This window comes from Spea bombifrons, chromosome 11 (assembly GCF_027358695.1).
Source record: "Spea bombifrons isolate aSpeBom1 chromosome 11, aSpeBom1.2.pri, whole genome shotgun sequence".
Classification (NCBI taxonomy): domain Eukaryota; kingdom Metazoa; phylum Chordata; class Amphibia; order Anura; family Pelobatidae; genus Spea; species Spea bombifrons.
In genome coordinates, this window is record NC_071097.1 from 8,398,458 (window position 1) to 8,410,893 (window position 12,436).

Here is a 12,436-nt window from a genome sequence, read left to right on the forward strand (position 1 = left end):
TACTAGTTCACATTCAATAGTTATATTCTTGGGGCATTTACTATTCGTGTGTTAAGTACCCAATAGACACCAGTTAAGACTAAGGTTGGTAGTGCTCAGAGAAAGGGAACTTCTGAGTTGTCTGGCAATTAGTGAGTTTGGTGAAAAGCAGAGAAGATTGCAAAGTCCTAATGTCTGCTATGATGTCTGCATAATAGCAGAATTACAAAAAAGGCATTAGTGATGGACCAATCAGGAGTTAACAAAAATAGTTATTGTTTTGGCTTTGTATCACATTATCTGATGGGTAACATGTTCATTGTGACTGCTCATTGTATTTTAAACAGCTGGGAATTTCGTCACGGGACAGCTGCACCCCAGTTTTTGTAGCCAGGAACTTGGCTTCGCATTTGTTGGGTGCCATGCGTACTCTTGGTGCGGTTACCATCGAAGGCATAGGTGAGTAAGAATTATTAGTATATCACTGCATTACCACAGTTTGTTGCCTCACTGGATTTATTCATCTGTCAAGTTCAGATACTTATCTCTCCTAGAAACATATAATTTGGCCCATGTTACTGCAAAGACGTCAACCTATATTTAGAATAACCACAAGCATATCCTACACATGTTTAATGCCCCCTACTGTATTAACTTGTTCTATGTATCTACCACTCTTCCATAAGCTTCCAAAAATCTTACATCTAAGCCTCTGGCAATCTAGTTTTAGATTGTGACCTTTTTCCTAATATTTCTTCTGTACTTTATGTATTTAAATAGTTCTATAACACCCCCCCCACACACTATACATATAGAGATCCCTAATGACATAAGTAACTATAATACATGGCCTATTTTTAATTTTCTTCTGTTTCAAAAAATGCCATTTCTTTTACAGGCGTGCGATTCTTTCACTCCAGCTCAGCTGCTGATGCTTTGAACTACATTGGTGGTCCAGTTGTCATACTTAGCTTGGTTTCCATGGCTACTGATGACCAGGCCCTGTATGCCTCTCTCAAAGCCCTTGTGTCTGTACTGAGCAGTAGTCCACTGGCAGAGCAGCTAATGGAGCACATTGATGGATATAGGGTAACTCTTAACAAGTTTATAGCATGCCTTATAGTCAATGTATAACCAAAGCATAGGTAAGCACTGTATTACGAAACACACAAAACATAGATGTAATCTGTACTGTAAAGAGTATATTGAATATACAGTACTGTGCTAAAGTATTTGTCCCTTCCCTCTATTTTTAGAATTTGCAAACTTAAATGTTCTAGATCATGAAACCAATTTTAATATTAGATAAAGAATGAAACAAATCTATGCAACCCTAGCTGGCCGTATGTTAAAAAGTAATTGCCCCCTTAGTTACTAAATCAATTAACCAAAAACAATTGATAATTGGGTTTAATTGCACTAGACACGCACAGGCATTATTACTGCCAGCCCTGTTGAATTAACACATCAATTAAATAGAATGTGTCATACAAAGTGAAGAAGGCTTAAAAAGCAGCGAACAATGCTTAAGATTTTGAAGAAATTCAAGAACAGATGAGCTTGAAGAGCGTTACAAAGCCATTTCTGAGGGTCTAGGACTCCAGTAAACTACAGTGAGAGCCATTATTTACAAATGGAGAAAACTTGGAACAGAGGTGAATTGTCCCAGGAGTGACTGGCCTCTCAGAATTCCTCCACAACCACATCGACGATTCATCTAGGAGGTCCCAAAAGAACCCAGACTAACTTGTAAAGAACTACAAGACTCACTTGCTTCAGTAAAGGTCGTTGGTTCCGATTCCATAATAAGAGACACAAAACAAAAAAAAACACCTTGATGACTCCCAAAACTTTTGGTGTAATGATCTGTGGACTGATGAGTCTAAAGTAGAACTTTTTGAATGGCACCTGTTATACCTGGTGTAAAGCTAACACTGCATTCCACAATAAGAACATCATACCAATTATGGTGGCAGTGTGATGGTCCGAGGCTGGTTTGCTGTTTTAGGACCTGGACAACTTATCATTATTGATGGAACCATGAATTCTTCTTTCTACTAGAAATTTCCTAGAAGAGAATATCCGGCCATCGGTTTGTGACCTAAAGCTCAAGAGTAGTTGGATGCGGTCCTGACTTGAAACCTTAAAAGACAGTTCATGCTTGAAAACCCTTCATGTGCCTGAATTACAACAATTCTGCCGAGAGTGGACCAACGTTCTAACACAATTATGTAAAAGTCTTACTGCCAGTTATTGCAAACTATTAATTGCAGTTGTTGGCGCCAAGGGTGGCACAACCAGTTATTAGAATTAGAGGGGCAATTACTTTTGTACATGAGTGATATAGGTTTTGATTAACTCTTTAACTTCAATAAATGAAATTATCATTTAAAAGCTGCTTTTTTTGTTTACCCACATTGTCTTTGTCTTATATTTTTTGTGCTTAGTAAAACTTAGTAAGAAGCAACTTACTAACTAGTGTAATTTATTAACCCTTTGTTCCATGCCCTCTTTCCTTAATACAGTTTCCGATCTGTGTGTGCCCAGTACAGTCTGTTTTGTTGTACAGCCTCTCTGTACAATGCCTATATATATATTTACTGTCATATGCCCACCTACTCCACTTACCTTCCTCTGATTTAGCTTATTAAACCAGTGGTGCTGTTTCTTTTATGAATTTTTTATGACTACAATGAAAAAGATTAAAGAGGATGGATGGGTGTAATTAGGTTACCGGATTTAATAAATACAGCCGGGATCTTTATGAAATGGAAATTGTACAGGAGCAATTAAGACATTTAGAATGTTTATGGGAACCTAGTGGCCCATATTCTGTATTTCATTTGGTGTAAATTGGAACCACGACTAATCAGAATTTGCAGGCAAATCTCCATGGAATGAGTGTGTCCTGAGTTATTAACTTCTTGGTGACAGTCTTGGAGAGATTGCTGTGTTGGCCAGTCCCTGTTCATCCTGTAAGATTTTTATATATATATATTATATATATATATTGTGGATGGGACTCTGAGGATATTTTGTTCTGTCCAGGGCAGAAAAGGGAATTTCCATAACTAAAGAAGCAAAGTTTCTCAAAGAAAATAGCAAATCGAGCTTGTCGTTGGGCACGTTTGCCAAATAATACTTTTTTGACAGCAGCAAAACTTTCATATTTACAATAATTGAATCACCCTTCATCAGAGAATGAATCTATATAAAATAGGTTGATATGTCTTTATAAAGTTATCTATAACTACTTCCCACAGTCCCCCAACTGCTCTCATCCATAATACTGTACACCGCAGTGTGTTATATCTCCCTATGCATTTCTGTTTCCCATAACTTTCTGTTGCTTCACTTTAAATCACCTTGCTATAACTATTTTTTTATTTTTTTAAATTACAATATAATATGGTACAGTGCAACCACTTTGTCACCTATAACCACTATTTTGGTTGTCTTTAATAGTTAGCTACCATAGCATCTACCCACTATCTCTTATTTGTGCCACTATCTTTAGTTTTTCCACTGTCTATAATTTGTTATTCTCTATCATTCCTCCCCACACACCTCTCCACCTCTTTTATAACTTTTGTTTCATCTACCCTATTGTTTACATAATTTAACACTTAAATTGCATTGTAGTTGGTATAGAAAGACTTTGTATGTCTTGCTTTGTTTGTATGCTCTAGGTATCAACAGAATTACCTGTTTATTTGAATGGTCAGCTATGAATTGCTAGGTGTGGGACTTTTATGGCATAAGGTTTTATATTTCCTGAAGTATTACATTTTTCTTTCTTAGCTCCTGGGTTTCTTACTGAGGCAGAAATCTCACCTATTAAACCAACGCATCTTTCAGCTGCTTCTAAACATAGCTGGTACTGCTGATTTCGGTGTAGGGCCAAGCAGACCCATGAATCTGGATGCAGTGAAGTATATACTCTGCAACTTCCAGGTGATTCCAGCATCGTTTTGACAGTTTATCTATACATTACGTAACCTCTTCCAAAAGAGGAGGAATATATTGCAAAATGTTAACCATTATGTCTCTTTTACACTATTTAATTTTTTTCTATAGCTTTGGCTGGAGTCCCCGGGTGATCTTGATTTAGCTCTGCTGGCACACCTAGAGGACCTTCTCAAATGTCAGAGGTAAAAAAAATCTGATCCATTAAAGTTATGTATTAAATAGCTATTGTTGCAAATATTATTTCACAAAGTAAGTAACTGAGAAATATGTTAAGGTTGATCGCATTTGCAGTATGTTGAATTCTATGTGTATTTTTTATATAATGTGCAAATTGCCAAAAAGATATTAGTGATAAATGGAGGGCATCATGATGTAGTATATCAGTGTATATTTAGTTCACACAGTTCAATTAATAGCATGTAGTTGGGTGAATCTGTGATCCTGTTGTGATAAGTTTAGGTATAACTGATGGGTAAAAGACATTCTGATTTGTGTTGAGTATATTATATCTATGGAATAACTTAACAAATACTCAAATATTCCAAACATTCTCACGCTAACCCCGACAAAGGATGTAAGAACAATTTAATCAACATAGTTAAAGATTATTTAATTTTGCTAGAGATTAAACGATAGCAAACTTAGGTAACAAAAAAAACCAAAAAAACAGAGAAAGAACATTGAATAGCAAAGAGCCCAATGATCTTTCTCTATTTGTTCTGCTTGAGTCCCCATGGCCCTCCAATCAGCCTGCCCCATACCATCCCACTGTCCCACACATCACTCCACCTTAAAATTCTCCCATAAGCACACCTTAGGAGAATAAAGGAAACCTGGGTTTATTGGCATTTGGGTGCAGTATTTCTTCAAGGCCCCCTATGGCTAACACGTGTACATACTAACTCGCTTAAACACCCACTCAATCTACCACCGTACTTTTACATACACACACATTTTCTTGTTCCTCCTCTCCCAGGCGCCACTGTGCGTAGTCTCATCCCTGGCACTCCAACACCTTAGGCTGATACTTACAATAACATCATGCGCTGACACCCACACACACATGCTAACACCAAATACTAACACACATACGCTCATGCTAACGCCATACATAGTTACATAGTTACATAGGCTGAAAAAAGACATGCGTCCATCAAGTTCAGCCTTTCCTATATCTGTTAATTTGTTGCTGTTTGATCCAAAAGAAGGCAAAAACCCCCGGCTTCGCTCTTTCCAATTTTGCACTAACCAGGGAAAAAAATTCCTTCTTGACCCAAAAAGGCTGTCAGATTTCTCCTTGGATCAATAAGCTGTTTCCCCATAATTAAAGATTATATCCCCGAATATTATGTACACTTACATGCTCTAACAACATCGATAACAGAGACATGCTAACTTGCTATTCTCACAAACATTAACACCTTACAGTACCATGCACACACACATGCTAACACCATACACACACACTATAACACTACATGTGGATATACACACTCATGCTAATGCCATAAAGAAACCCACACAAGTCCATACGCACACACATGCTAACACCACACTTATATACATGTACATACTATCCAACTAATATATATATATATATATATATATATATATACACACGTTGTAATATGTCATGTGCTGTTGTTCATCTGAGGTTGTATTTACCTAATTTTTGTTAAGGAACAGATGATTGTTTTTATGTCCAGATATGTAAAACCATAGAATTAAAATAAACATACACCACACACACCACTGCCTCTCTACCCAGTGGCGAATCAAAAAATCCGGGCCTCCTGTGAGACATACGGTTGGGATCCCTAAGCTCCTCCTACAAACAAACAAAATAACATACGTATGCACACTTACACACTTACGCAAACTAACGTATCTACTTACACACACAGTAACATACAAACATACTTACACACACTAACATACACACAGTATCATACTTACACTCCCACAGTAACATACTTACACACTAACATACTTACACCTATAGTAACATAGACTGTGATAAGGACAATTCAGCTCATTTACGGTGCACAATTTATGAATACTTTCCTTAGTCCCTTGCCTTATCTTACGTCTAGGATAACCTTACGCCTATGCCATGTGTGCTTAAACTTTTTCACTGTATTAATCTCTACCACTTCTGCTGGAAGCCTATTCCATATATCCATTTCAGTAAAGTAATATTTCCTGATATTACTTTAAAACCTTTGCCCCTTTAAATTTAACACTATGTCCTCTTGTTGTAGTTTTTCTTCTTTTACATATACTCTCCGCCTGTTTCATACCGTATCCCCTGTCTGGTCTTTCTTCCAAACTATACATGTTAGGTAAATTTAATCCTGCAATCTATGAACCAGTTTAGTATCCCCTTTCTGTACTATCTCCAAAGTATCTATATCCTACTGGTGATACAGTCTCCAGTACTGTGTACAGTACTCCAAGTGAGGTCTCATCAGTACTCTGCATGAGCACTTTCCTCTTTCTAAAACCTCTCCCTATACAACCAAACATTCTGCTTCTATTTTCTGCTACTATATTACATTGTCGACCTACCTTTAAATCATCAGAAATAATTACCCCTAAATCCCTTTCTTCAGATGTTGAGATTAAGACTGTATGAAATATCCTATACTCTGCCCTTGGGGGTTTGTTTTATGCCCCATATACTTTATCTTGCACACATTGCTCTCACATTATACATCAGTTGCCACTGTTCTGATTTCTAGTTTTCCTAAATGATTTGCCATTTGGCTTATCCCACCAAAGAACATAGACCCTGTTGATAATATTTGTGTCATCACCAAGCCATCAAGACATTCTGTAGTATCACAAAATATTAGAGAGAATTTCCCCACTACTGCCATAAGACGTACTGGCCTATAGTTGCACTTTTCTTGTGAATCGGTACATTTGCTATTTTCCAATCTCCTGGGACTACTCCCCTTAATAATGATTGGTTAAATTAATTTGTTAACGGTTTTGCTAGTATACCAAAAACCAAAAAGGTTTACATAACCTTAGCTGTATCCCATCAGACAGCTGAAGTAGAACCTCTTCCTCTATGAACTCACATGTATCAAGTGACTCATAAGTCTTTTTTCCTAACTGAGGTCCTTTTTCTTCATTTTTATCTGTAAAAACTGAACACAAATATTCATTGAGGCAGTCAGCTAGATCTTTATTCTCTTCTACATACCTTCCTTCTTTTGTTTTTAATTTAATCAATCATTCCTTTTCTCATTTATGCATATGAAAATGTTTTGTCTCCCCCTTTTTTAGTGACTGAGCTATTTTATCTTCTGCATGTGCTTTAGAAGTTCTTGATTGCTAAATTGCTTTGCCTCTTTCTGCCTAATCTTACAGATCTAGCTTTCTTACTTTGTTTTTTTTTTTAATTATGTCTAAATGCTTAAACATTTTTAAACTATTTTGGCCACTTCTACAGAGCATCACAGTGGTTTCTTAAATTTTTTGCTCTTACCGACAAGCCTAATACAATTTTCCGTTACCTTAAATAATTCAACTTTTAAATAATGCCATTTCTCTTGGACTCCATTTAAATCCCTCTAGTCTGATAATGACTCCTTTACACACATTCTTATTTTATATGTCATTTTTTTTGCAATCTAAAACTTTTTTTTGTGTGGTGTGATTCAGATCTTAGTCCCTACGTTGCAATCTTGTAAGACACGCATGTTATAGGCACCTTCTGTCTGTTTTTTTGTGGGGGAGGGATACTCCCTAGCACTTTTTAAAGTGGTTTATAGGCTTCACACTATTATCTGTACCAACCTAGACCCAAATAGGTACTAACTTAATTTTCTACACTGTTTAGCCCAGTGTTTATTGCCCCCCCCATTCCTAGTTTAACCCCTTTGTGACAATGGCTGATTTTATTTTTTGTTCCCTTCATGACAGTGGCTGTTTTAACATTTCTGTTGTGCTCGTGTTTTGCTTTTTTCTTGTTTATCATTTACTGAACCCACACAAGCAATATATGGGGTTGTTTTTTTTGTCAGGACAAGAAGGGCCTTCTTTAGGTGTCATTATTTTGATTCTGCACCTGTTTAACCCCTTCAGGACCGGGATTTTTTTTTACCATGTTTGCGCTAAAAGACCAGAGCCTTTTTTGTGTTTTTGCTATGTCTAAACAAGATTTTTTTAAAATGTGGTACACTGGGAGTTGCGCCCCAATAGCGTCCAGAAAAAGAAAAACTGCTCAACAAAAATATATATTTTTTGAAAGAAGACATCCCATTTTACTTGGGACATTTTAACACTTTTGATTTAACCATTTTAGTGCCAGTCTGTCCTAAACATTGCAGATTTTTTTAATTTTTTTTTTTTAATTTTAACGAATCCATTCTATCCAAACACAGTATGTCAGTATTTTTTCCCCTGGGTACATGAAATTATTAAAACAACTTAAGATTTGTATTCAGAAACACCCCCGAGTACAGGAATATCCCATATACATGGTTAGGGCATGTCTTTTTGGCACTGCTGGTTCAAAATTGGAACATGCGCATTACAGTTTTCAAACATGGAATTATGACAGATCGGTTTGCTGGGTCCATGTCTCATCTGAGACACGGTAGAGGTGCCATATTTCATTTTAACCCCTAAAACTATATATTTGCAAACACTAGAAAGCTAGGGGCATATAGTTAGGGGCATACTGGCCTGTCCCATGCAGCTGATTCCGCACCAGTGTCTTCCAAAGTTAGTGTAACAAAAAAAGAAAACATTTTTCACATCCACTTTGCAGTTTCATGTTTATTTTTCTGAGTGGATATGTGAAAGAACAAAATAGGTCTTGATTTGTGTTCAGTAACACCCCAAATATTGTTTCTCAAATATTGTGGAGTCAAAACTGGAACGTGCGCATTTCAATGTTTACACCGGCGATTGCAGGGAGGAGTCTCTTTGATCACTCCTGTAGGAGTGATCAAAAGGATTGTGGGGGCTTGTTTTTTGGGCTTCCAGGCAGGCCAGCAGCAGAGCCCCTTACAAAATGAGTATTAACCCCTAAAATGCAGCAGCATTGAAGGGGTTAACGCTGCACTGTCGCTCAAAGGCTAGGTTTCCACTTGGGTTTTTGTCCGGCGTTTTTTTCTTGATGAAAAACTGCCAAGAAAACTGCCAAGAAAACTGCCACTGCATTTACCTGCGTTTTGGCGTTTTTTCTGCAGTTTTTTCTGGCGTTTTAGCCTTTCTGTGGAAATTGCTTTTTTTGACCTTAGGCAGTTTTTCCAGCCTTTACAAGTTAGAAGTTTCACCCAGCTAAAAGGGATTAGGATAAATGGCAAGTATCTGCCCTCTCCTGATGTCATTTACTTGGTAGACCCTTTTGTCTCTTTTCTGTGGTTTGTAAGGCATGCTTTATTTCGAATGTCTGCTCCTCTGGGAAGATTGGCCCCAAATGATGGTGCAAATTGTTTGCTGTTGCTTTTGGCACGCAGGATCCGGTCGCGTATGTTTGTTTGTAATGGCATGTTTGTTCCAAATGGTGTAAAATTCAATATGAACCAGTCCAGGACTTTGTTTTGTGTGAAACTGTTTGTTTTCAGCCTATTTCTCGTAGGACACACAGATACTGGGTCCATCCTCTGCATTGTAACTGTGGAAAAAACGCCATAAAAAACGCCAAGGCAATAAACCCACATGGCTTTTTCATGGCGTTTTTTCTCTCCCATAGACTTCTATTGGAGAAAAAAAGCCAAGATTTCTTGCAAAAAACGCCAGAGTGTCAACATGCTGCAGTTTTGAAAAACTGCCACAGAGCCCAAAAAAGCAGAAAAACGCCAAAGAGGACTGAAAAAACGCCAAACAGAAAAACGCCAAGTGGAAATTGCATTTTGCGATTTCCTATTGAAGAACAGCTAACATCTGGCTGCAGCCGTTTTTCACAAAAAAACGCCAGGTGGCGCTATTGGCGTTTTTATAGGCGTTTTTAGCAAAAAAAAACCCAAATGGAAACCAAGCCTAAGGCTAGGTTTCCACTTGGGTTTTTGTCCGGCGTTTTTTTCTTGATGAAAAACGCCAGGAAAAAACGCCAAGAAAACTGCCACTGCATTTACCTGTGTTTTGGCGTTTTTTCTGGAGTTTTTTCTGGCGTTTTAGCCTTTCTGTGGAAATTGCTTTTTTTGACCTTAGGCAGTTTTTCCAGCCTTTACAAGTTAGAAGTTTCACCCAGCTAAAAGGGATTAGGATAAATGGCAAGTATCTGCCCTCTCCTGATGTCATTTACTTGGTAGACCCTTTTGTCTCTTTTCTGTGGTTTGTAAGGCATGCTTTATTTAGAATGTCTGCTCCTCTGGGAAGATTGGCCCCAAATGATGGTGCAAATTGTTTGCTGTTGCTTTTGGCACGCAGGATCCAGTTGATGCGTCGGGTATGTTTGTTTGTAATGGCATGTTTGTTCCAAATGGTGTAAAATTCAATATGAACCAGTCCAGGACTTTGTTTTGTGTGAAACTGTTTGTTTTCAGCCTATTTCTCGTAGGACACACAGATACTGGGTCCATCCTCTGCATTGTAACTGTGGAAAAAACGCCATAAAAAACGCCAAGGCAATAAACCCACATGGCTTTTTCATGGCGTTTTTTCTCTCCCATAGACTTCTACTGGAGAAAAAACGCCAAGATTTCTTGCAAAAAACGCCAGAGTGTCAACATGCTGCGATTTTGAAAAACTGCCACAAAGCCCAAAAAAGCAGAAAAACGCCAAAGAGGACTGAAAAAACGCATAACAGAAAAACGCCAAGTGGAAATGGCATTTTGCGATTTCCTATTGAATTACAGCTAACATCTGGCTGCAGCCGTTTTTCACTAAAAAAACGCCAGGTGGCGCTATTGGCGTTTTTATGGGCGTTTTTAGCAAAAAAAAACCAAGTGGAAATCTAGCCTAATGGAGCGATCAGGCAGCAGGGGAATGTTGTGGCAATCAATCAACAAGCAACCCCCTTACCTGAAGCTGCCTGTGGCAGCTGAAAACGCGATTGCCTACAGAATCGCTCTGTGGGAGTGATCGAAGGCTAGGGGGCCTCTGGGTGGCTGTGCTGGTCTGCCCAGTTTGGGACTCTGTAGTGAGTGATGGTATGATAAGGTAAGGGGGCAATTTTTACATGCTTCAGCACTACGTGGACACACTCTGTGAATGGTCTAACACGTTGTAAATGAGCTGTTACTCCTAGATGCTTTCAGTTCACTATAATAGCACTTACAGTGGCAAGGGCAGAAATTGTGGCAAAGATGGCATCATATGACAGTGCCAAGTGACTGAGCTCTTCAGTCTCACCCATTCTACTGCCAATGGTTTTCTATAGAGATGGCATGCTTGTGTGCTAGATTTTATATACCTGCTAGCCATGGGTGTGGCTGAAACACCTAAGATGAGTAATTAGGAGGGGTGTCCACAGTTTGGTCATATAGTGTATAACCCATATAAAACAAAACTAAAACATATGCATTTGAAGGTGTAAAATAAAATGTTTATGTAAGTGTATATAACATTAAGTTTTAAAGTTTGAAAATTGATTGAATGTTTTCTCCCTTATTAGGTATATTCAAATCACTCAGCACGTACCACTGATTGACAGGCTCATATTCCTTCTTAATGATCCCCGGATGACTCATACAAAAATACACCTCGTATGCAGCCTTCTTAGCTATTCTCTTATCTCCTCCTTTAGCCGGAAGAACTTCTTGAGGTAAAACCCACTAAAAAAAAGCCCTCCATAAGACTATTTGGTGGGGAATTTGTTTTTAAATATATTTTTATTTCATTATTACCTATTACCATAACAATGCAGATTGTGTGTACATGGCATTACATAGGTAGGAAAGCAGCTTTCAACAGATTTACAGCTCCTCTTGAATTTCATACATTTCACAATAACTCAAGAGTACATAGTCAAGAGGTGCAGGTTAATTTTCATAAAGAGATACATCATAAGAAAGACAACAAAAAACATGTGAAGAAAAAAATATGTAGCAAAAATAATGGACCAAATAAGGGGGAGAAAAAAAAGAAAGAAAAGTAATGATTTAAGAGCATCTTGGGCTACTGCTCCAGCTTAAATGGAACAGTAGAAAAAATGGAGGCATTTCATATTTTTAAATGTCTGTGTATCATAATTTATTTATTGTCAGTATATGTCATATAGGTTTAAATCTAATTACATAAACAAGATTGTAATACCGAACAATAACAGAATGCTCAAGTTTTCCCATGGGAAGAGCTGGAAAATGAGTGTACTGTAAAGATTGAATTAGGGAAACAGACTAGTGAAAGGTTATAGAGTGCCTTACCAGGCAATGAGGATTGACTTTCATGACAGGGGTTGTGTTCCTTTTTTACAAGCAAGGCAAAGAAATTATGTAGAGTCGTGTGTTGAATGTCAGGAACTGATGGAGAGAATGAAAGGGTATTAAGAAAGGAGAAAAGTTGGAAATAAGCTATGCTTTCTCTT

General features: G+C 37.7%; 1 protein-coding gene across 1 annotated transcript in view; it reads left to right on the forward strand.

Moving 5' to 3' along the window:
* Positions 1–12,436, forward strand: part of WDFY4 (WDFY family member 4) — a 208,753-nt gene that overhangs the window by 88,754 nt on the left and 107,563 nt on the right. Inside the window, exons 23-27 of the mRNA XM_053449912.1 lie at positions 327–438; positions 878–1,068; positions 3,781–3,933; positions 4,057–4,130; positions 11,525–11,674. Coding sequence (XP_053305887.1) covers positions 327–438; positions 878–1,068; positions 3,781–3,933; positions 4,057–4,130; positions 11,525–11,674 — 680 coding nt within the window. The remainder of the gene's footprint in view (positions 1–326; positions 439–877; positions 1,069–3,780; positions 3,934–4,056; positions 4,131–11,524; positions 11,675–12,436) is intronic.